The sequence below is a fragment of the Leptidea sinapis genome, chromosome Z (genome assembly GCF_905404315.1).
Source record: "Leptidea sinapis chromosome Z, ilLepSina1.1, whole genome shotgun sequence".
NCBI lineage: Eukaryota > Metazoa > Arthropoda > Insecta > Lepidoptera > Pieridae > Leptidea > Leptidea sinapis.
In genome coordinates, this window is record NC_066312.1 from 17511966 (window position 1) to 17538834 (window position 26869).

The window sequence follows — 26869 nt, forward strand, 5'->3', positions numbered from 1 at the left end:
TTTTTATATTTTATCTATTTTTTGTCGCAAATGACAAGTATTCAATGGAAAATATTTCCTGCATGAATTAATATTTCTTTAAATGTTGGATGATGGTGGATATTTAATTAATGTAATGTTAGTGATAGTAAAATGTCGTTCTTTTATGCAAATTAAGTTTTGAAGAGCGGTATTGCATTTCGGGAATTTTGGTGCTGCAAATAAATAAAAAATATAACTACTCGCCTACACTTTTCTGAAAGGACGACAACGCTCCGGTGATTCTCTGGTGTTGCAAGAGAGTGTGGGTGCCGGTGATCAGTTAACATTACTGTAACAGTACGCTCGTTTGTCCTCTACCATAAATAAAAACTAATTATTATCTTATTGTTAGAAGTAGCCTTCGTAGCCTACTCACATAATAGGGCTAACCCTACTAATAATACCCAAATACTAATATTTCGATTATTTTTGTATTTAAATTTATAATTGTTTTAGCAACAAAGTCAGCAGCCAGGGGTTTATAACTTTGGAGGATCAGCAGCAGCATCTCAGTTTACTATTGGAAGCTCACAACCTGGCCAACTTAGCTTTGGAGGAGGTGTACCTCAGTTCACAATTGGATGTTCACAATCTAACACTCCTTCCACAGCAATACGACGAATAAGGAAAGCTGTCCGTAGAACAACAACACGATGAATGTGTCAGTCTGCAAAAAAGTTTTATTATTTTTACTGTTCTAATATTGGACTTGTAAATGTTTTAACCACAATCAAAATTGCATTAATTTAAAACTTAAATCATGTTGAACTGTAAATATTCTAAACAGGCATAGAAGAAAATTGTCTATGTATGTGTGAATTACGGCATTACAAGTAGCTGCAGTTACGACTTTTTGGCCATCTAATAAAACTAACATTATAACAATTATATGAGGCTGAATGTAGATGCATTTTTTCGCTTGTAGTTTCACTGTTAAAACTTGATTAAATGTGTATGTGGTAAAAGTTTAAATGATCACTTAATATTTGTGATAATAAAAGAAACAGCTTTTGGGGTAATAAATGTTCACTAGTCTGTTCTCGTAAAGGCACTCGTGAAAAAATTACGGCACCCTTAAATTGAATATTATGTCAGAAATAAGTATTTACCCTTTACAATCTGTTGAATCATGAAAGACCTAGAGATAATGAGTCTATAAAAATGGCCCCCTATCATTACTTTAGTAAGCTTACTAATTATTTATCATTTTAATCGATATTGTATTTTTTTATTTTTTTTTTATTTCCAGTCAAAACCAAGTACGAAATCCCAATTTTAATTTGTTTATATATTATTTTATATTTTATTATTAAATGGCTTTATATTTTACTAGCTGACCCGGCAAACGTTGTTTTGCCATATCTATACTAATATTATAAAGCTGCAGTGTTTGTTTGTTTGTTTGTTTGTTTGAACGCGCTAATCTCTGGTACTACTGGTCCGATTTGAATGATTCTTTCAGTGTTGGGTAGTCCATTTATCGAGGAAGGCTATAGGCTATGTTTTTTTTTCAAAATTAGGGATCCGTAATAAAATTGCTATTTTGTAACACAAGGTGTAAAATCGAAAACCTATTTTTGCGTGCGCTGCATTTAGCGCGTTCAAACAAACAAACAAACACTGCAGCTTTATAATATTAGTATAGATTATTAAACTTGAAAGATAACTTTTAAAATTAATAATAAAAATATTACAAGATACAAAGTATGTATAATGAACTGAACAGAAAATTTTAACATTAAGTTATTATGTAATATTTTCTTATTTTGTGCTGTTTCAAGCACTCTTAAATATTACTCTTACTTAGTTATACCAGTTATATTAAATGTATTTTTAGTGACTACATTCTATATAATTATTATAAAATAGAACCCACGTTATACGTAAACATAAAATCAACTTTATTTTAGCCATTTTATGCTAATTGAGGAAATTTTAGATCTATAAATGAATTAGGTTCGAAGTTCACAATCATGTAAAATGTAAAATTCTACGTTTAAACTCGACCTTTGTATATTATAATAATTGCAATTCTCATAATTTTGAAGTATTAAATGGCTCTGTTTTTGTGTAATCAGGTTAATTAATGAAATTGTTTTGTAAATAATAAATTTTTAATATCAGTTGAGTCGAACTCGCTGACAAAGGGGTTCTGTAGGGTAAAAAATTAATATACCGTTTTAAATATGCGCTAATGCCCAGTTCCTATAATCACCGAGAAAATCTACGAATGGTAATTGCCATAAAAATTACTACAAGTAACTACGTCAGTGCCTCATGGTATTTCTTCTTATAAGTTCCGTTGTTACATTGTTGTACCAACAATTTACAAAAACCCTCTGATCCTCTTCTCTTTCGTTACCAATAGTTTACCTATACCTTATACCTTAATGAAACTTATAATTCAGCATTTATAAGTTTCATTAAGTATAATAAGTATTAAAACTACTTTGTTTTTCAAACAGTTTGAAACTTAATCATGTATTTTGGGAAGTGCAATTGTATAAGGAATAGGCATACATTTTTTACTCTTTTCTTTATATTTTTTGTCGAGATATGAAAATTTTTTATTTATAAATAAAGATGTTACAAAATAGTCCAGACGTGTGTAACTAAATATTAGACGACTAACCCAATCGAAAATGGAAAATTTTTAGGGGTTAAAGTATTAATATACCGTTTATACTGAAAAATTAAAATTTGTTTTTTTATTTAACATATTTATTTAATCAAAATAATGACCATTATTATCTATACATTGCTGTCATCTAATAGGAAGGTCATTTATGCCTTTGCGATAGAACTGGGGTGATCTAGATTCAACAAACTATGTGAAAGAATTTTGTACTACCTCCTGAGAAGAAAAGTAGTGAATCACACCATGCTTAGACCACAAACAGTTACCGTTATCTTTTTATTGGTAAGCTTTGCTTTAGGACACTGTTGTGGTATTTGACCTGGGGTCAGCCATTGTAGCCTTTCTGCAGATCACTCAAATCATGAGGCACCCATTTTGGAATTTTTTTTATTTAATTGATTTAACGTAAATGAGTCAATATTGTTGGTAAGGCAACGTTAAACCATGCCGCTGATTCCTGGGTAGTTTGGCTCGGATCGGCTTCGGCCATTTCTTTCAATTTATTGTAATTTACCTGAGTGGGCGGTCTTCCACGTGGTTCGTCCTTCAAATCAAAGTTTCCATCACGAAAGCGTTAAACGTCGAAACTCTTATTCAAAAAGCACTCGAATCTTCGAAGTATCCAGCTTTCTTGTCTAAGCGGAATAAAAAAAAAGTGTGTGCGTGAAATCTTTACGCGCGATTGAAGTAAACCTTAGTAATAATTAACTAGGAATAATTAACAGACGCATTAATATATTACATTAAATAAAGCCGTTTTACCAACTAAACACTCACGTATTACTGAAGAGCTAGGAGCGTTGTTAGATTTTTTGCTATTTTTTTTTCTCGGAAAATTTGACGATATAACATCATCTTTTGAGCAAAGTTGGCATTTTCTCTACCTAAAATAAAATAATGCCTTTATTAATATATAATATAATTAATATTATTTTATTAAGTGACAGTGAAATTATAAAAAAATAAAAATTATATCAATCGACTTTTGTACTGAGCGTTACTTCCGTCAAAAAAAAAGTTCTAGGTTACCCCCAAGTCGCGCCTAAAGAAGTTTTACTTCAAAAACAACTGAAAGTCAATAATCAAACGTTGTACATCTTTTAAAAGAAGAACATAGGTACCACGTGAAAATTTATTCACTCAATAATCTCAAACCATGAAGGTTCTATGTCAATTCGAAGTACCTATTAAAATAAAACGTCAATTTCATACTTTAACCCCTATTACATAATTATGTAATTTATTCACTCATAGAATAATATAATATTTTATACTTGCATGTTTATATCTAATATTATTTGCTGCGCCACGTATATTTACGTACCACAATTATAGTAAGAAAACTTATAATATTTTGATTTATATTACGTTACTTAATACAAAAACACACAAGTAATTCAACTAAGATTTTTTTGTGTGTAGTTTATGTAACTATATTGTGTTATAGTACCTTAAAATATATTATACTTAAAATTTAAATAAGGCCAGAAATCTCAAAGACCCAAAAAAAAATATCAGCTGTACATCCTTTATCTTAAAACGCTTTCGCACTACGTCCGATCCTTATCCGATCCGTACCAGTGAAAACACGGTCTGAACTCTGAAGTAGTCGTACAACTATTTCTATCGTAGTTTACGCACTAGACCCGGCTTCCGTCAACTGTTAGAATTAGTTCTACGACTACATCGGACTGTATTTTCACGGGTACGGATCGGATTAGGATCGGACGTTGTGCGAGTGCTCCTAACCTCCCAAAAGACCTTGCGGTCGCGTGATCCTTTGTGCCGCGGGGCACTTGAAACTCGATACCGCACGCTATATATATCAAGTTGTTTATGTTTTTGTTTGTTTTGAGAAAAATACTCAATGGATCGTTATCGGGTCTTTTTTATTGGATTTATGTGTAGAAATCTTGACTATTCAGAAATAAGTAGTTAATTGCTAAGCTATCACGTCCTTCAAGGAGCAACTGATGTATTTTCACACGGAATAAAACTATTACCCACACTTAATGAAGGCCCATCTTGTTTTATTATCAATATTAAATCCTATTAACGATTTACTGATATAGTTGATTCACGTTAATAAACTTGTCGTGTGTTACGTAACAGTAGCGCCCATTTTTAATGATGGCCTTTTTGTCATTTTCTTGTCCCCATTTCGTTTAAGCTCATTATTTTTCTTGTTGATATTTTTTAACTTTTATAAGACATTTAGCTCGTATTTTCACATATTTACCTGCTAAAGATTTGCTTCTTAAAGTTTTTCTATAAGTTGTTGCCTTTTGATTTTGTTTGTCTGGCTACAATCGTAGACAAATACTGTTACTAACAATAATTCTGTGAAGTTAAGTCTCCTATACAGAGATTGTGTTCTCTTTAGGCATTTTATCCGCTAGTAAAAAAAACTATCAGATAAATACTGTGACATTTATTATTTATAGAAGTAGTTTAAGAATATGTCCCGTATAAAATATATACGGTACGTGGTAAGAACAATCATTTTTTATAAATAGGAACCGGGCATTATTTAAAATACGACAGTATTTAGTATTTAGAGTATATGAACAGTTTATTTTTAAGTGATACTTCTGGGAATAAGTGTACAAATTTAATTTGTACCAAAATTTAGACTGCATAGTCCATAAAAATGGTACAAATAAAATTTGTATAAGTAGAGTATATGTTATATAAAATTGGGGAGCAAAACTAAATATATATATTAATATATATGTGCAACTGTATCCTCTTTTAAGATTGTTTTTTATTATCTAATTTTAGAGTTGTTCCTCAATAAACTGAATTTAAACCGAGTTTTTTATTTTACCCTTCAACATTTTATTTTGCCAAGTTGTTGAGGCAAATCATTAAAGGCAAAGGCATTAAAAAGAGTTCATTGGTTGCGGCAGATGGGCGCCAATTGTTCTCTGTTGTTTGTTTTAAACACATGTTTATGGCCCTGACCGATAATACCGCAAGTAACGTGTTTCACTGAGTAGCGCCCAACACCTGGCCACACAATAACCCTCTGGTATCCTGGTCCTTTATCATAACTACTATTAAATCCCTTTTTATTTTGCTTAAAAATCTTGGGCTTGTCAATGTTGTAATGTGCTGATCCTGGATCTTGCGGTTTTTTATAACACATTGTAATATCTACTAAGGCATTTCGTCCGCGATATGGCTTCGATCGGTTCGTTTTATTCATCATACCTACATGTGATTTCTTGTATGTTTCAAAGCTGCCTTTCAGTTGTAAAGGCCATGTTGCCGAACTAATTCTTTGCGTGTTAAAATGATTTTTTATTGATGTACCATCACGAATGCCAGTAAAAAGATCATATGGGCCTCTTAAAGATACAATTTTCTTAGACTTTTGTTCAATACATTCTTTGTCTATGATAACATATCTGTTAGGAGCTAATGACCATTTGGGACACGTGTCTTTAAACCGACAGGGTTCTTCTCTTTCAAAAGAAGGTTTGCTTGAGTGGGGTCCATGTGTTGCTTTAAAAGGAACTGCTTTATAATACGTGCCTGGACTAGGTACATTGGTGCTAACCTTCGTTTTAAATCTTTGAGTTCTACCAAAACCGACATTCTTGCAGGCGGGTTCATACTTTGTTGGTTGGCCTATTTCGTGCCAAGCCGGTCCAAGTAAACTATTAAACCACTTCCTTTGATCTAGAACCTTTTGGTTCCTATATCCTAGATTTCTCGCCCACTCTTCAAGTTCTGTTTTGTATCTCCATGGATCTTTGTCGATCTTTCTATGTCGATTTACTTGATATATATCATTAATACTTTGAGGATGGTACAAACATGGATCACAGCCCTGACATCGTATCGCATATAATCCGTTCGGGTCTAAACTAGGATGAAGAGTAACTTTGCCAAATCTTTCGCCACTTGATCCAAATGGTGCTAGTTTTTTTGTGGACATCATATCAATTTTTTTTTCCAAAACTTTATAGCGACATATAAAACATTTAAATCTAATTTGTATATAATATTAATATTGATAAATAATGTGATGTCAACTAAATCATTTCTTTTTTGTCATTTGTAAGTTGTTTAAACTCTTTGCTTAACTTAAGGTCAATTGCATCATAATATAACCAATGACGTTCTATATACATATGGACATATCATTCACAGTCTCATAGCGGAACGGCAAAAGTGTGCTAAAAGACAATGTAAGCACACTTTTCTCCTTAGTCGTGTGTTAATCACCAAGCCTAAGTGTGCTATAAAAAGTGTTTAAATAATACGTTAGCGACGCAGAAAAAATATGGTGTGATTTATCACCGGTAAGTTTATTTTATTTAAGTAAGATTGGTTTGCAAAATAATTTTGACAAGTATTCACATCTCTTTCTCTCCCGCTTGTTAGAATGAGACAAATGAAAGGACGTCTAGCACACAGAAATGAAAACTATAGAGTCGCTCTTTTTTTTTAAAGACCTAGTAAACAATGATTAGCAAAATTGTATTATGTGTACAGAAAGTCATTGCCAGTAAATATAACCGGTTTACAAGAACATAAAGAATTACAAACTTGTGCTATTTACACAGTATCACAGAAGTACGAGGGTGGAACTGAAAATTTCGGGAATCAAGAATCAACATTACTGTTTAAAAATGTATTTATTGCTTTTCAAAGTATTCTCCGTTAAATTGGTGTGATGGAACAAATCATTGAAGCAACCATTCTATTCGGAATTTGGGTCTCCAAAACGGCCGTTTTGTAGGCGTCCACAGCTTCTTCAGGCGATGAAAATCTCTGACCACGCAATATATTCTTTATTTTAGGGAAAGTATAGAAATCATTAGGGCTTAGGTCGGCGCTGTACGGCGGATGGTCTAATAATTCTATGTTTTCTTGCTTTAAAAACTCTTTTGTTCTGTGCGTGGTGTGAGAACTCGCATTGTCGTGATGGAGGATGATGCGGCAGTTGCAGTTCTCTTTACGGAGTTCAGAAACGACCTGTGGCAAAGAAATGCTAGCATAGCATTCTGCATTAACCGTTCTTTGTCCCTTTGTTCAGGAATAGTCGCAACATGGCCGGTTTTGGAGATAAACGTGGCCACCAATTTTTTTTGCAACACTCCGTGAAAGAACAATTTTTGTTGGCTTTAACTCATTGTCGAACACCCAAACTCGTGACTGGGTTTTTGTTTCGGGTTCGTACGCGTATATCCAGGATTCGTCACCTGATACGATGTTGTATACATCATTTGAGGATCCTGCGCAGAATCTTTCGAGAGTTCTGACGCACCAAGTAACGCGAGCCGCTTTTTGCTCTTCACAGAGCAAATGCGGTATACATCGGGATACCGCAACTTTTTTACACCTAATTGTTCATGCATTATTATTTGTATTTGACTCATGCCAATGTCTAAAGTTGCCTGAATTTCGCGGTATGTCACATGTCGATCTTTCTCAATCAGCTTACGCACAGCACCTAAGTTTTCTTTGGTGACTGCAGTTTTTGGACGACCTTGACGGGGATCATCACTAAGCTTGACACGTCCACGTTGAAATTCAGCAAACCAGCGATGAATTGTGGTTTTGGATGGGGCTTCATCACCAAACGCAGAAATAATCCGGTCAACACACTGTTTTTTTGTTAAACCACTTCGAAAGTCATAATAAATCATCGCTCTAGAATTTTCTTGAGTCAATTCCATTTTCTCAACGACGAAACAAATTTGACAAGACGGAGAATCTATTTTTAAATAAATAAATGGTATTCGATTTTTAAAACCAAGGATTTTCCAATTAAAACGATTTTAATATGACAGGAACAGTGGAAATATTCAATTCCCGATACTTTTAGTGCAGCCTGTGTATTTTTACCTATTTCTACCTACTAATAACGTAATGTCCATTGACCAATAATATTTTAACACACTAGATTAACCATTAGATATTCACTATTTTTGACTAACTGATGAAAACTCCTCAGTCGATACTCGAAGTCTGCCTTTTTATCTTACAAATTATAGGTAATACGCATATAGCACAACACGATGCGGTGAACTGCACATGAAGCGGTTGAAGTATTAATTTAATTTATATAGTCAAACCCATGGTCGAATTTCGCCCGACCTAACCATCGGACATGGTCTGGTACCGGACCATATTGGATGGTATGACGCATTGTCCATTGAACAAAATTACTACTACCGTCCGAACCGTACCGTTTATGACGTCTATGTGTGACGCCCGACATGACGGCACGGCTGTTACGCCCACATCACCCTTTTTACCAATTTTCAGTTTACACGCATATTTAATTCCGACATTGTTTACAATTAAGTACAATCCTATCGATACCATATCGTCGATCCATATCCATAAAGCGCATGGATTTACTGACTTACCGGTGAAAACAAACCCTTCTTGGGCTACACTTCATCACCATCTCAACGTTCTTGATTCTAGCGCAAGACGGCATAATTCCTTGTTTTCGCGGAGCTTCGTATGAAGGTATGTTACAATATTGTTGACAGTGGCAGGTGGACAGGGTGAAGATGCGTCAAAGAGTATATAATCTAACGTCGACACACTTCCACCAGCCTACCGCAACTCTCTTAAACATGAAAATGTATGACACTGTATTAAAAATAATGGCGGCAAACGCTGTCTTGCTCTAACATATATTCGACTGTTTTATTTGTTTTGATTTGAGTGTCATTAGACATGTCATTCAAAATAAAAGCAACTGTTAATAATTTTTGTTACGAATTGTCGTTTTTTTACTTTATTCGTGTATTATTCAGGGTAATTTGCTTAATTATTTATAAAATGAATGCGTAAGACATTTCTAAGCTAAACAATGTCATAAAAGAGTTGTAAAATATTTGGTTTAAAATCTGACCGGTCAGATGGGGAAAAGAATCAGAAAGTCAGAGTAAAAGAATTTTCATGGTTAAATTCTTTTTGATAAAGAAAGGTAAGCACTAAAGAACAAATAATAAGATAATAAAGAATGCTTAAAGTGATTAAAAGCGAGAGAGTATGAATTTAATTCATCTAGAGTAAAAATTATAATATTATAATCTAATCGTGTTTGAAACTTTTTTATCAATTGTCGATATTTTAATTTTAATTATAACTAAATTTGTTATCATTTTTTTTTTGGTATTTATATTGTTGTTTAATAAGTTTATTGATCTTAAAATAGTTTTTAAGTTTATTAACCTCGTTAAATCGTTTTCACTATATTATATTGTACATGATGTGCAAACAATATTTAAAGCCTAAAAATTAGGGTTAACGAATTTATGTTAATATATTGTATTCTCTTATAATTTCAGATTCAGGACCCACGCCTACGACTCCAAAAACATTTATTGCAATATCTGAAAAACGAATACCAAAGACTGTCTAAACCGAATTACTACACAACACAAAACAAATCTATTAAAAAAAATTAATTATGTAAATTGTTTTTTTCTTTGAGATAACTAAAACATCCCTAGTTTAAACTAGTTAGACTTGGCTTAGGTCCATCTTAAAATTAACAAAGGGAACCTTAAAATTAGATCACATTTATATTAATGTAACTGTCGATATGAGAATATACATATTTGCATAGTATAGTTATCTAATATATAAAATTCTCGTGTCGCGGTGTTTGTAGTTAAACTCCTCCGAACCGGCTTGACTGATTCTCATGAAATTTTGTGTGCATGTAGGGTACGTCTGAGAATCGGACAACATCTATTTTTCATCCCCCTAAATATTAGAGTAGTCCACACCATTTTTTTTTTTAATTTTTAGATATTTTTTTTAAAGATACATATAACTTGCTTTAAAAAATATATACAACATCAAATTTTCACCCTTCTAAGATAAACATCTATTTTTCTATCGCGTTTTTTATATTATTCTGTTAGATCCACAGATCCGCAATAGGGTTGCAAGATGGCAATGGATTTTTTTATTTATTACTTTATATGGCAATTCAACGTTTGCTGGGTCAGCTTATATATAAATATATTATTATTATCATTTATAAATATATTCATATATAATATATTATATATCATATATTTATGTATCATTACGAGCAATTAGATTTTAATTCGTGTAAAGGATTAATTAACACCCAAACTTTTCTGCTAACTAGCTCCTAATTTTAACACATACCACAAACTTTTTTAATATTCTTTAATTTTAAAAGATTTTGTTCCAATTCGATTTCCTAATTATAATGATTATTTCGAAAATTTACGCCGTGGCAATAATTAAATAAATAAATATTTATTTATTAATATTTTTATATGATTTACAAGTTTATGATCCGTGATCTAATTAGTAGTAAGTGATCATATTTAAGTTTCAGCCTGTGAATTATTCAACGAGGTACCCGGGTACCTTTCGCGTTTTCAAATTTTAAGAAAAGGAGGTTTGTTTTAGGCCCTGTAGGTAGCTGTGATTTCCTGAGAGCTCTTAACTATTTATAAATTATATATTTTTTAATATGTTGACCCAGTCAATTAATTACAATGTTTTATGTAAACCAAAAAATATTTTAAACTAACAATAGAGTGACAAGGTACCTCTTTCTATTTATGTATGACTATGAAAAAAGTATTTAGAATTTCATACAACTATGAAGTAATAAACATTAATTGTTAAAATGTTTTATTTTGATAACAAATACAAATTCTTTTTTTTATACAGGGATTAGCACAGATGTCGAAGCTAGTATTACGTGTTGGATAATTTTTATTATATTACTGCATGTTCATCATTTGCTGGTATTTTGCAGTTAGTGCAAGCTTTTCGTGTTTTCTTCGCTTGTGTTTGAGATCTGTGCGTATGTAGCAATTTCTGACGACTACAACACGCCCTGTAGAATCTCGTCTAGTCTGACTTATAGAAGTTGTAGATCTAGAAAAAATCGACAGCCTTAGTTCTTGGCCAAGCACATCCTGCATTGGAGATCTCATATGTAATTTTGATGTCACACCGTTCCAACTAGTTTCATATTCTATGAATTCAAGAAATGAGCCAGTTGAAGAGACGTAAAAGAATATCCGTAGTTCATTCAGTCCTGAATTGTTATTTAGCCAAAATGCACTCACTATATTAGCTCTCTCATACAGTGCATTCTCTAACATTTGTTAGACGATTGCTATCGCTTGATTTTCCTGTTTAAATTTGTCCATTTAGGGGGAAGGAATTATTTGCATCACAAGCCCAGAATATTTTTATGCCATAGTTTTCAGGTTCAATGCCATGTATTGAGTAAAGTTTGGTCACTATAACCAAATAGCTGTTCGTCACCGGTAATACATTCACGAGGCTCGTAGATTTTATTCAAATTTGATATGAAACTAGTCCAAATATCTCGTATACCTGCTGTTTCACCTAACAAACGTTCAGCGGCCCGATTCACGTAATTTTATATGAGCGATATCGCAGCGACATCTGTCGTTCACCTACGATTCGTATTCACGTGATTTTAAATCGCACGTTCGAGAAACGATCCTATCCAAAAATCGCTAAAGCGTATTCACGTCAGCTAGACAGACTTCAATCGTTGTGTTAATGGTATTCTGCTATCTTTTTACAATCAGTTACCAACGATTTAATGTCAAATCGAACGTCTGAGAAGTCGCTGAACTGAAGTTAGTAATTTGCTTTTGTTGGCTGTTGAAAGTTTTTTCATAAACATGAATATCAGCTTGTCTTGGCTATGGATATTTCTGAAAGGGAAGACCGGCGAAGAGAACGTCGACTCCGAAATAATATAAGGATCAACAAGTATTTTGCTTTCGAAATGACAGATACGGAGTTCGTGAAAACATTTCGCTTTACCAAGGACTTAATCCAAGGATTTAGTCCTTGGTCTTATGGAAGACCTCGTTCCTCTAATTCCATGAGAGCGTAATACCTACTATACTTAGTTTCCTATTTAGGTTGGTAGTTACCAAGAATGATCTTAGTAGGTAGGTGCCTACCTATTTATCTGACTAGATATTTCCTATACTTAAGACTTTAATTAAATAAATTACAAAATCATGTACAATCATTTACATTATAGGTATTAATAGCATCAAGAATCAACATTACTGTTTAAAAATGTATTTATTGCTTTTCAAAGTATTCTCCGTTAAATTGGTGTGATGGAACAAATCATTGAAGCAACCATTCTATTCGGAATTTGGGTCTCCAAAACGGCCGTTTTGTAGGCGTCCACAGCTTCTTCAGGCGATGAAAATCTCTGACCACGCAATATATTCTTTATTTTAGGGAAAGTATAGAAATCATTAGGGCTTAGGTCGGCGCTGTACGGCGGATGGTCTAATAATTCTATGTTTTCTTGCTTTAAAAACTTTTGTTCTGTGCGTGGTGTGAGAACTCGCATTGTCGTGATGGAGGATGATGCGGCAGTTGCAGTTCTCTTTACGGAGTTCAGAAACGACCTGTGGCAAAGAAATGCTAGCATAGCATTCTGCATTAACCGTTCTTTGTCCCTTTGTTCAGGAATAGTCGCAACATGGCCGGTTTTGGAGATAAACGTGGCCACCAATTTTTTTTGCAACACTCCGTGAAAGAACAATTTTTGTTGGCTTTAACTCATTGTCGAACACCCAAACTCGTGACTGGGTTTTTGTTTCGGGTTCGTACGCGTATATCCAGGATTCGTCACCTGATACGATGTTGTATACATCATTTGAGGATCCTGCGCAGAATCTTTCGAGAGTTCTGACGCACCAAGTAACGCGAGCCGCTTTTTGCTCTTCACAGAGCAAATGCGGTATACATCGGGATACCGCAACTTTTTTACACCTAATTGTTCATGCATTATTATTTGTATTTGACTCATGCCAATGTCTAAAGTTGCCTGAATTTCGCGGTATGTCACATGTCGATCTTTCTCAATCAGCTTACGCACAGCACCTAAGTTTTCTTTGGTGACTGCAGTTTTTGGACGACCTTGACGGGGATCATCACTAAGCTTGACACGTCCACGTTGAAATTCAGCAAACCAGCGATGAATTGTGGTTTTGGATGGGGCTTCATCACCAAACGCAGAAATAATCCGGTCAACACACTGTTTTTTTGTTAAACCACTTCGAAAGTCATAATAAATCATCGCTCTAGAATTTTCTTGAGTCAATTCCATTTTCTCAACGACTAAACAAATTTGACAAGACGGAGAATCTATTTTTAAATAAATAAATGGTATTCGATTTTTAAAACCAAGGATTTTCCAATTAAAACGATTTTAATATGACAGGAACAGTGGAAATATTCAATTCCCGATACTTTTAGTGCAGCCTGTGTATTTTTACCTATTTCTACCTACTAATAACGTAATGTCCATTGACCAACAATATTTTAACACACTAGATTAACCATTAGATATTCACTATTTTTGACTAACTGATGAAAACTCCTCAGTCGATACTCGAAGTCTGCCTTTTTATCTTACAAATTATAGGTAATACGCATATAGCACAACACGATGCGGTGAACTGCACATGAAGCGGTTGAAGTATTAATTTAATTTATATAGTCAAACCCATGGTCGAATTTCGCCCGACCTAACCATCGGACATGGTCTGGTACCGGACCATATTGGATGGTATGACGCATTGTCCATTGAACAAAATTACTACTACCGTCCGAACCGTACCGTTTATGACGTCTATGTGTGACGCCCGACATGACGGCACGGCTGTTACGCCCACATCACCCTTTTTACCAATTTTCAGTTTACACGCATATTTAATTCCGACATTGTTTACAATTAAGTACAATCCTATCGATACCATATCGTCGATCCATATCCATAAAGCGCATGGATTTACTGACTTACCGGTGAAAACAAACCCTTCTTGGGCTACACTTCATCACCATCTCAACGTTCTTGATTCTAGCGCAAGACGGCATAATTCCTTGTTTTCACGGAGCTTCGTATGAAGGTATGTTACAATATTGTTGACAGTGGCAGGTGGACAGGGTGAAGATGCGTCAAAGAGTATATAATCTAACGTCGACACACTTCCACCAGCCTACCGCAACTCTCTTAAACATGAAAATGTATGACACTGTATTAAAAATAATGGCGGCAAACGCTGTCTTGCTCTAACATATATTCGACTGTTTTATTTGTTTTGATTTGAGTGTCATTAGACATGTCATTCAAAATAAAAGCAACTGTTAATAATTTTTGTTACGAATTGTCGTTTTTTTACTTTATTCGTGTATTATTCAGGGTAATTTGCTTAATTATTTATAAAATGAATGCGTAAGACATTTCTAAGCTAAACAATGTCATAAAAGAGTTGTAAAATATTTGGTTTAAAATCTGACCGGTCAGATGGGGAAAAGAATCAGAAAGTCAGAGTAAAAGAATTTTCATGGTTAAATTCTTTTTGATAAAGAAAGGTAAGCACTAAAGAACAAATAATAAGATAATAAAGAATGCTTAAAGTGATTAAAAGCGATAGAGTATGAATTTAATTCATCTAGAGTAAAAATTATAATATTATAATCTAATCGTGTTTGAAACTTTTTTATCAATTGTCGATATTTTAATTTTAATTATAACTAAATTTGTTATCATTTTTTTTTGGTATTTATATTGTTGTTTAATAAGTTTATTGATCTTAAAATAGTTTTTAAGTTTATTAACCTCGTTAAATCGTTTTCACTATATTATATTGTACATGATGTGCAAACAATATTTAAAGCCTAAAAATTAGGGTTAACGAATTTATGTTAATATATTGTATTCTCTTATAATTTCAGATTCAGGACCCACGCCTACGACTCCAAAAACATTTATTGCAATATCTGAAAAACGAATACCAAAGACTGTCTAAACCGAATTACTACACAACACAAAACAAATCTATTAAAAAAAATTAATTATGTAAATTGTTTTTTTCTTTGAGATAACTAAAACATCCCTAGTTTAAACTAGTTAGACTTGGCTTAGGTCCATCTTAAAATTAACAAAGGGAACCTTAAAATTAGATCACATTTATATTAATGTAACTGTCGATATGAGAATATACATATTTGCATAGTATAGTTATCTAATATATAAAATTCTCGTGTCGCGGTGTTTGTAGTTAAACTCCTCCGAACCGGCTTGACTGATTCTTATGAAATTTTGTGTGCATGTAGGGTACGTCTGAGAATCGGACAACATCTATTTTTCATCCCCCTAAATATTAGAGTAGTCCACACCATTTTTTTTTTAATTTTTAGATATTTTTTTTAAAGATACATATAACTTGCTTTAAAAAATATATACAACATCAAATTTTCACCCTTCTAAGATAAACATCTATTTTTCTATCGCGTTTTTTATATTATTCTGTTAGATCCACAGATCCGCAATAGGGTTGCAAGATGGCAATGGATTTTTTTATTTATTACTTTATATGGCAATTCAACGTTTGCTGGGTCAGCTTATATATAAATATATTATTATTATCATTTATAAATTTTATTATATATCATATATTTATGTATCATTACGAGCAATTAGATTTTAATTCGTGTAAAGGATTAATTAACACCCAAACTTTTCTGCTAACTAGCTCCTAATTTTAACACATACCACAAACTTTTTTAATATTCTTTAATTTTAAAAGATTTTGTTCCAATTCGATTTCCTAATTATAATGATTATTTCGAAAATTTACGCCGTGGCAATAATTAAATAAATAAATATTTATTTACTAATATTTTTATATGATTTACAAGTTTATGATCCGTGATCTAATTAGTAGTAAGTGATCATATTTAAGTTTCAGCCTGTGAATTATTCAACGAGGTACCCGGGTACCTTTCGCGTTTTCAAATTTTAAGAAAAGGAGGTTTGTTTTAGGCCCTGTAGGTAGCTGTGATTTCCTGAGAGCTCTTAACTATTTATAAATTATATATTTTTTAATATGTTGACCCAGTCAATTAATTACAATGTTTTATGTAAACCAAAAAATATTTTAAACTAACAATAGAGTGACAAGGTACCTCTTTCTATTTATGTATGACTATGAAAAAAGTATTTAGAATTTCATACAACTATGAAGTAATAAACATTAATTGTTAAAATGTTTTATTTTGATAACAAATACAAATTCTTTTTTTTATACAGGGATTAGCACAGATGTCGAAGCTAGTATTACGTGTTGGATAATTTTTATTATATTACTGCATGTTCATCATTTGCTGGTATTTTGCAGTTAGTGCAAGCTTTTCGTGTTTTCTTCGCTTGTGTTTGAGATCTGTGCGTATGTAGCAATTTCTGACGACTACAACACGCCCTGTAGAATCTCGTCTAGTCTGACTTATAGAAGTTGTAGATCTAGAAAAAATCGACAGCCTTAGTTCTTGGCCAAGCACATCCTGCATTGGAGATCTCATATGTAATTTTGATGTCACACCGTTCCAACTAGTTTCATATTCTATGAATTCAAGAAATGAGCCAGTTGAAGAGACGTAAAAGAATATCCGTAGTTCATTCAGTCCTGAATTGTTATTTAGCCAAAATGCACTCACTATATTAGCTCTCTCATACAGTGCATTCTCTAACATTTGTTAGACGATTGCTATCGCTTGATTTTCCTGTTTAAATTTGTCCATTTAGGGGGAAGGAATTATTTGCATCACAAGCCCAGAATATTTTTATGCCATAGTTTTCAGGTTCAATGCCATGTATTGAGTAAAGTTTGGTCACTATAACCAAATAGCTGTTCGTCACCGGTAATACATTCACGAGGCTCGTAGATTTTATTCAAATTTGATATGAAACTAGTCCAAATATCTCGTATACCTGCTGTTTCACCTAACAAACGTTCAGCGGCCCGATTCACGTAATTTTATATGAGCGATATCGCAGCGACATCTGTCGTTCACCTACGATTCGTATTCACGTGATTTTAAATCGCACGTTCGAGAAACGATCCTATCCAAAAATCGCTAAAGCGTATTCACGTCAGCTAGACAGACTTCAATCGTTGTGTTAATGGTATTCTGCTATCTTTTTACAATCAGTTACCAACGATTTAATGTCAAATCGAACGTCTGAGAAGTCGCTGAACTGAAGTTAGTAATTTGCTTTTGTTGGCTGTTGAAAGTTTTTTCATAAACATGAATATCAGCTTGTCTTGGCTATGGATATTTCTGAAAGGGAAGACCGGCGAAGAGAACGTCGACTCCGAAATAATATAAGGATCAACAAGTATTTTGCTTTCGAAATGACAGATACGGAGTTCGTGAAAACATTTCGCTTTACCAAGGACTTAATCCAAGGATTTAGTCCTTGGTCTTATGGAAGACCTCGTTCCTCTAATTCCATGAGAGCGTAATACCTACTATACTTAGTTTCCTATTTAGGTTGGTAGTTACCAAGAATGATCTTAGTAGGTAGGTGCCTACCTATTTATCTGACTAGATATTTCCTATACTTAAGACTTTAATTAAATAAATTACAAAATCATGTACAATCATTTACATTATAGGTATTAATAGCATCAAGAATCAACATTACTGTTTAAAAATGTATTTATTGCTTTTCAAAGTATTCTCCGTTAAATTGGTGTGATGGAACAAATCATTGAAGCAACCATTCTATTCGGAATTTGGGTCTCCAAAACGGCCGTTTTGTAGGCGTCCACAGCTTCTTCAGGCGATGAAAATCTCTGACCACGCAATATATTCTTTATTTTAGGGAAAGTATAGAAATCATTAGGGCTTAGGTCGGCGCTGTACGGCGGATGGTCTAATAATTCTATGTTTTCTTGCTTTAAAAACTCTTTTGTTCTGTGCGTGGTGTGAGAACTCGCATTGTCGTGATGGAGGATGATGCGGCAGTTGCAGTTCTCTTTACGGAGTTCAGAAACGACCTGTGGCAAAGAAATGCTAGCATAGCATTCTGCATTAACCGTTCTTTGTCCCTTTGTTCAGGAATAGTCGCAACATGGCCGGTTTTGGAGATAAACGTGGCCACCAATTTTTTTTGCAACACTCCGTGAAAGAACAATTTTTGTTGGCTTTAACTCATTGTCGAACACCCAAACTCGTGACTGGGTTTTTGTTTCGGGTTCGTACGCGTATATCCAGGATTCGTCACCTGATACGATGTTGTATACATCATTTGAGGATCCTGCGCAGAATCTTTCGAGAGTTCTGACGCACCAAGTAACGCGAGCCGCTTTTTGCTCTTCACAGAGCAAATGCGGTATACATCGGGATACCGCAACTTTTTTACACCTAATTGTTCATGCATTATTATTTGTATTTGACTCATGCCAATGTCTAAAGTTGCCTGAATTTCGCGGTATGTCACATGTCGATCTTTCTCAATCAGCTTACGCACAGCACCTAAGTTTTCTTTGGTGACTGCAGTTTTTGGACGACCTTGACGGGGATCATCACTAAGCTTGACACGTCCACGTTGAAATTCAGCAAACCAGCGATGAATTGTGGTTTTGGATGGGGCTTCATCACCAAACGCAGAAATAATCCGGTCAACACACTGTTTTTTTGTTAAACCACTTCGAAAGTCATAATAAATCATCGCTCTAGAATTTTCTTGAGTCAATTCCATTTTCTCAACGACTAAACAAATTTGACAAGACGGAGAATCTATTTTTAAATAAATAAATGGTATTCGATTTTTAAAACCAAGGATTTTCCAATTAAAACGATTTTAATATGACAGGAACAGTGGAAATATTCAATTCCCGATACTTTTAGTGCAGCCTGTGTATTTTTACCTATTTCTACCTACTAATAACGTAATGTCCATTGACCAATAATATTTTAACACACTAGATTAACCATTAGATATTCACTATTTTTGACTAACTGATGAAAACTCCTCAGTCGATACTCGAAGTCTGCCTTTTTATCTTACAAATTATAGGTAATACGCATATAGCACAACACGATGCGGTGAACTGCACATGAAGCGGTTGAAGTATTAATTTAATTTATATAGTCAAACCCATGGTCGAATTTCGCCCGACCTAACCATCGGACATGGTCTGGTACCGGACCATATTGGATGGTATGACGCATTGTCCATTGAACAAAATTACTACTACCGTCCGAACCGTACCGTTTATGACGTCTATGTGTGACGCCCGACATGACGGCACGGCTGTTACGCCCACATCACCCTTTTTACCAATTTTCAGTTTACACGCATATTTAATTCCGACATTGTTTACAATTAAGTACAATCCTATCGATACCATATCGTCGATCCATATCCATAAAGCGCATGGATTTACTGACTTACCGGTGAAAACAAACCCTTCTTGGGCTACACTTCATCACCATCTCAACGTTCTTGATTCTAGCGCAAGACGGCATAATTCCTTGTTTTCACGGAGCTTCGTATGAAGGTATGTTACAATATTGTTGACAGTGGCAGGTGGACAGGGTGAAGATGCGTCAAAGAGTATATAATCTAACGTCGACACACTTCCACCAGCCTACCGCAACTCTCTTAAACATGAAAATGTATGACACTGTATTAAAAATAATGGCGGCAAACGCTGTCTTGCTCTAACATATATTCGACTGTTTTATTTGTTTTGATTTGAGTGTCATTAGACATGTCATTCAAAATAAAAGCAACTGTTAATAATTTTTGTTACGAATTGTCGTTTTTTTACTTTATTCGTGTATTATTCAGGGTAATTTGCTTAATTATTTATAAAATGAATGCGTAAGACATTTCTAAGCTAAACAATGTCATAAAAGAGTTGTAAAATATTTGGTTTAAAATCTGACCGGTCAGATGGGGAAAAGAATCAGAAAGTCAGAGTAAAAGAATTTTCATGGTTAAATTCTTTTTGATAAAGAAAGGTAAGCACTAAAGAACAAATAATAAGATAATAAAGAATGCTTAAAGTGATTAAAAGCGATAGAGTATGAATTTAATTCATCTAGAGTAAAAATTATAATATTATAATCTAATCGTGTTTGAAACTTTTTTATCAATTGTCGATATTTTAATTTTAATTATAACTAAATTTGTTATCATTTTTTTTTGGTATTTATATTGTTGTTTAATAAGTTTATTGATCTTAAAATAGTTTTTAAGTTTATTAACCTCGTTAAATCGTTTTCACTATATTATATTGTACATGATGTGCAAACAATATTTAAAGCCTAAAAATTAGGGTTAACGAATTTATGTTAATATATTGTATTCTCTTATAATTTCAGATTCAGGACCCACGCCTACGACTCCAAAAACATTTATTGCAATATCTGAAAAACGAATACCAAAGACTGTCTAAACCGAATTACTACACAACACAAAACAAATCTATTAAAAAAAATTAATTATGTAAATTGTTTTTTTCTTTGAGATAACTAAAACATCCCTAGTTTAAACTAGTTAGACTTGGCTTAGGTCCATCTTAAAATTAACAAAGGGAACCTTAAAATTAGATCACATTTATATTAATGTAACTGTCGATATGAGAATATACATATTTGCATAGTATAGTTATCTAATATATAAAATTCTCGTGTCGCGGTGTTTGTAGTTAAACTCCTCCGAACCGGCTTGACTGATTCTTATGAAATTTTGTGTGCATGTAGGGTACGTCTGAGAATCGGACAACATCTATTTTTCATCCCCCTAAATATTAGAGTAGTCCACACCATTTTTTTTTTAATTTTTAGATATTTTTTTTAAAGATACATATAACTTGCTTTAAAAAATATATACAACATCAAATTTTCACCCTTCTAAGATAAACATCTATTTTTCTATCGCGTTTTTTATATTATTCTGTTAGATCCACAGATCCGCAATAGGGTTGCAAGATGGCAATGGATTTTTTTATTTATAACTTTATATGGCAATTCAACGTTTGCTGGGTCAGCTTATATATAAATATATTATTATTATCATTTATAAATTTTATTATATATCATATATTTATGTATCATTACGAGCAATTAGATTTTAATTCGTGTAAAGGATTAATTAACACCCAAACTTTTCTGCTAACTAGCTCCTAATTTTAACACATACCACAAACTTTTTTAATATTCTTTAATTTTAAAAGATTTTGTTCCAATTCGATTTCCTAATTATAATGATTATTTCGAAAATTTACGCCGTGGCAATAATTAAATAAATAAATATTTATTTACTAATATTTTTATATGATTTACAAGTTTATGATCCGTGATCTAATTAGTAGTAAGTGATCATATTTAAGTTTCAGCCTGTGAATTATTCAACGAGGTACCCGGGTACCTTTCGCGTTTTCAAATTTTAAGAAAAGGAGGTTTGTTTTAGGCCCTGTAGGTAGCTGTGATTTCCTGAGAGCTCTTAACTATTTATAAATTATATATTTTTTAATATGTTGACCCAGTCAATTAATTACAATGTTTTATGTAAACCAAAAAATATTTTAAACTAACAATAGAGTGACAAGGTACCTCTTTCTATTTATGTATGACTATGAAAAAAGTATTTAGAATTTCATACAACTATGAAGTAATAAACATTAATTGTTAAAATGTTTTATTTTGATAACAAATACAAATTCTTTTTTTTATACAGGGATTAGCACAGATGTCGAAGCTAGTATTACGTGTTGGATAATTTTTATTATATTACTGCATGTTCATCATTTGCTGGTATTTTGCAGTTAGTGCAAGCTTTTCGTGTTTTCTTCGCTTGTGTTTGAGATCTGTGCGTATGTAGCAATTTCTGACGACTACAACACGCCCTGTAGAATCTCGTCTAGTCTGACTTATAGAAGTTGTAGATCTAGAAAAAATCGACAGCCTTAGTTCTTGGCCAAGCACATCCTGCATTGGAGATCTCATATGTAATTTTGATGTCACACCGTTCCAACTAGTTTCATATTCTATGAATTCAAGAAATGAGCCAGTTGAAGAGACGTAAAAGAATATCCGTAGTTCATTCAGTCCTGAATTGTTATTTAGCCAAAATGCACTCACTATATTAGCTCTCTCATACAGTGCATTCTCTAACATTTGTTAGACGATTGCTATCGCTTGATTTTCCTGTTTAAATTTGTCCATTTAGGGGGAAGGAATTATTTGCATCACAAGCCCAGAATATTTTTATGTCATAGTTTTCAGGTTCAATGCCATGTATTGAGTAAAGTTTGGTCACTATAACCAAATAGCTGTTCGTCACCGGTAATACATTCACGAGGCTCGTAGATTTTATTCAAATTTGATATGAAACTAGTCCAAATATCTCGTATACCTGCTGTTTCACCTAACAAACGTTCAGCGGCCCGATTCACGTAATTTTATATGAGCGATATCGCAGCGACATCTGTCGTTCACCTACGATTCGTATTCACGTGATTTTAAATCGCACGTTCGAGAAACGATCCTATCCAAAAATCGCTAAAGCGTATTCACGTCAGCTAGACAGACTTCAATCGTTGTGTTAATGGTATTCTGCTATCTTTTTACAATCAGTTACCAACGATTTAATGTCAAATCGAACGTCTGAGAAGTCGCTGAACTGAAGTTAGTAATTTGCTTTTGTTGGCTGTTGAAAGTTTTTTCATAAACATGAATATCAGCTTGTCTTGGCTATGGATATTTCTGAAAGGGAAGACCGGCGAAGAGAACGTCGACTCCGAAATAATATAAGGATCAACAAGTATTTTGCTTTCGAAATGACAGATACGGAGTTCGTGAAAACATTTCGCTTTACCAAGGACTTAATCCAAGGATTTAGTCCTTGGTCTTATGGAAGACCTCGTTCCTCTAATTCCATGAGAGCGTAATACCTACTATACTTAGTTTCCTATTTAGGTTGGTAGTTACCAAGAATGATCTTAGTAGGTAGGTGCCTACCTATTTATCTGACTAGATATTTCCTATACTTAAGACTTTAATTAAATAAATTACAAAATCATGTACAATCATTTACATTATAGGTATTAATAGCATCAAGAATCAACATTACTGTTTAAAAATGTATTTATTGCTTTTCAAAGTATTCTCCGTTAAATTGGTGTGATGGAACAAATCATTGAAGCAACCATTCTATTCGGAATTTGGGTCTCCAAAACGGCCGTTTTGTAGGCGTCCACAGCTTCTTCAGGCGATGAAAATCTCTGACCACGCAATATATTCTTTATTTTAGGGAAAGTATAGAAATCATTAGGGCTTAGGTCGGCGCTGTACGGCGGATGGTCTAATAATTCTATGTTTTCTTGCTTTAAAAACTCTTTTGTTCTGTGCGTGGTGTGAGAACTCGCATTGTCGTGATGGAGGATGATGCGGCAGTTGCAGTTCTCTTTACGGAGTTCAGAAACGACCTGTGGCAAAGAAATGCTAGCATAGCATTCTGCATTAACCGTTCTTTGTCCCTTTGTTCAGGAATAGTCGCAACATGGCCGGTTTTGGAGATAAACGTGGCCACCAATTTTTTTTGCAACACTCCGTGAAAGAACAATTTTTGTTGGCTTTAACTCATTGTCGAACACCCAAACTCGTGACTGGGTTTTTGTTTCGGGTTCGTACGCGTATATCCAGGATTCGTCACCTGATACGATGTTGTATACATCATTTGAGGATCCTGCGCAGAATCTTTCGAGAGTTCTGACGCACCAAGTAACGCGAGCCGCTTTTTGCTCTTCACAGAGCAAATGCGGTATACATCGGGATACCGCAACTTTTTTACACCTAATTGTTCATGCATTATTATTTGTATTTGACTCATGCCAATGTCTAAAGTTGCCTGAATTTCGCGGTATGTCACATGTCGATCTTTCTCAATCAGCTTACGCACAGCACCTAAGTTTTCTTTGGTGACTGCAGTTTTTGGACGACCTTGACGGGGATCATCACTAAGCTTGACACGTCCACGTTGAAATTCAGCAAACCAGCGATGAATTGTGGTTTTGGATGGGGCTTCATCACCAAACGCAGAAATAATCCGGTCAACACACTGTTTTTTTGTTAAACCACTTCGAAAGTCATAATAAATCATCGCTCTAGAATTTTCTTGAGTCAATTCCATTTTCTCAACGACTAAACAAATTTGACAAGACGGAGAATCTATTTTTAAATAAATAAATGGTATTCGATTTTTAAAACCAAGGATTTTCCAATTAAAACGATTTTAATATGACAGGAACAGTGGAAATATTCAATTCCCGATACTTTTAGTGCAGCCTGTGTATTTTTACCTATTTCTACCTACTAATAACGTAATGTCCATTGACCAATAATATTTTAACACACTAGATTAACCATTAGATATTCACTATTTTTGACTAACTGATGAAAACTCCTCAGTCGATACTCGAAGTCTGCCTTTTTATCTTACAAATTATAGGTAATACGCATATAGCACAACACGATGCGGTGAACTGCACATGAAGCGGTTGAAGTATTAATTTAATTTATATAGTCAAACCCATGGTCGAATTTCGCCCGACCTAACCATCGGACATGGTCTGGTACCGGACCATATTGGATGGTATGACGCATTGTCCATTGAACAAAATTACTACTACCGTCCGAACCGTACCGTTTATGACGTCTATGTGTGACGCCCGACATGACGGCACGGCTGTTACGCCCACATCACCCTTTTTACCAATTTTCAGTTTACACGCATATTTAATTCCGACATTGTTTACAATTAAGTACAATCCTATCGATACCATATCGTCGATCCATATCCATAAAGCGCATGGATTTACTGACTTACCGGTGAAAACAAACCCTTCTTGGGCTACACTTCATCACCATCTCAACGTTCTTGATTCTAGCGCAAGACGGCATAATTCCTTGTTTTCACGGAGCTTCGTATGAAGGTATGTTACAATATTGTTGACAGTGGCAGGTGGACAGGGTGAAGATGCGTCAAAGAGTATATAATCTAACGTCGACACACTTCCACCAGCCTACCGCAACTCTCTTAAACATGAAAATGTATGACACTGTATTAAAAATAATGGCGGCAAACGCTGTCTTGCTCTAAAATATATTCGACTGTTTTATTTGTTTTGATTTGAGTGTCATTAGACATGTCATTCAAAATAAAAGCAACTGTTAATAATTTTTGTTACGAATTGTCGTTTTTTTACTTTATTCGTGTATTATTCAGGGTAATTTGCTTAATTATTTATAAAATGAATGCGTAAGACATTTCTAAGCTAAACAATGTCATAAAAGAGTTGTAAAATATTTGGTTTAAAATCTGACCGGTCAGATGGGGAAAAGAATCAGAAAGTCAGAGTAAAAGAATTTTCATGGTTAAATTCTTTTTGATAAAGAAAGGTAAGCACTAAAGAACAAATAATAAGATAATAAAGAATGCTTAAAGTGATTAAAAGCGATAGAGTATGAATTTAATTCATCTAGAGTAAAAATTATAATATTATAATCTAATCGTGTTTGAAACTTTTTTATCAATTGTCGATATTTTAATTTTAATTATAACTAAATTTGTTATCATTTTTTTTTGGTATTTATATTGTTGTTTAATAAGTTTATTGATCTTAAAATAGTTTTTAAGTTTATTAACCTCGTTAAATCGTTTTCACTATATTATATTGTACATGATGTGCAAACAATATTTAAAGCCTAAAAATTAGGGTTAACGAATTTATGTTAATATATTGTATTCTCTTATAATTTCAGATTCAGGACCCACGCCTACGACTCCAAAAACATTTATTGCAATATCTGAAAAACGAATACCAAAGACTGTCTAAACCGAATTACTACACAACACAAAACAAATCTATTAAAAAAAATTAATTATGTAAATTGTTTTTTTCTTTGAGATAACTAAAACATCCCTAGTTTAAACTAGTTAGACTTGGCTTAGGTCCATCTTAAAATTAACAAAGGGAACCTTAAAATTAGATCACATTTATATTAATGTAACTGTCGATATGAGAATATACATATTTGCATAGTATAGTTATCTAATATATAAAATTCTCGTGTCGCGGTGTTTGTAGTTAAACTCCTCCGAACCGGCTTGACTGATTCTTATGAAATTTTGTGTGCATGTAGGGTACGTCTGAGAATCGGACAACATCTATTTTTCATCCCCCTAAATATTAGAGTAGTCCACACCATTTTTTTTTTAATTTTTAGATATTTTTTTTAAAGATACATATAACTTGCTTTAAAAAATATATACAACATCAAATTTTCACCCTTCTAAGATAAACATCTATT

The 26869-nt window shown here is 33.5% G+C and overlaps 2 protein-coding genes across 7 annotated transcripts in view; one reads left to right on the plus strand and one right to left on the minus strand.

Annotated features, from left to right (window-relative positions):
- LOC126978839 (nuclear pore complex protein Nup153-like) overlaps positions 1 to 26419 on the plus strand; it is a 42831-nt gene extending 16412 nt beyond the window's left edge. For 2 of the 6 annotated variants that reach the window (XM_050827928.1, XM_050827934.1), the window contains one exon: positions 478 to 5472. In XM_050827928.1, the coding sequence (XP_050683885.1) occupies positions 478 to 678 (201 nt within the window). In that variant the 3' untranslated portion in view covers positions 679 to 5472. Of the gene's footprint in view, positions 1 to 477; positions 5473 to 9981; positions 10081 to 15436; positions 15536 to 20878; positions 20978 to 26320 lie in introns of those variants that run through there. The other 4 variants (XM_050827932.1, XM_050827931.1, XM_050827930.1 and 1 more) reach the window with 4 other exon arrangements.
- LOC126978854 (uncharacterized) lies at positions 5076 to 6699 on the minus strand. Its single transcript, XM_050827967.1, has one exon. It carries the CDS (start codon positions 6603 to 6605, stop codon positions 5553 to 5555), a length of 1053 nt encoding a protein of 350 aa, XP_050683924.1. The 5' UTR covers positions 6606 to 6699; the 3' UTR covers positions 5076 to 5552.
- Positions 26420 to 26869: the final 450 nt, after the last annotated feature.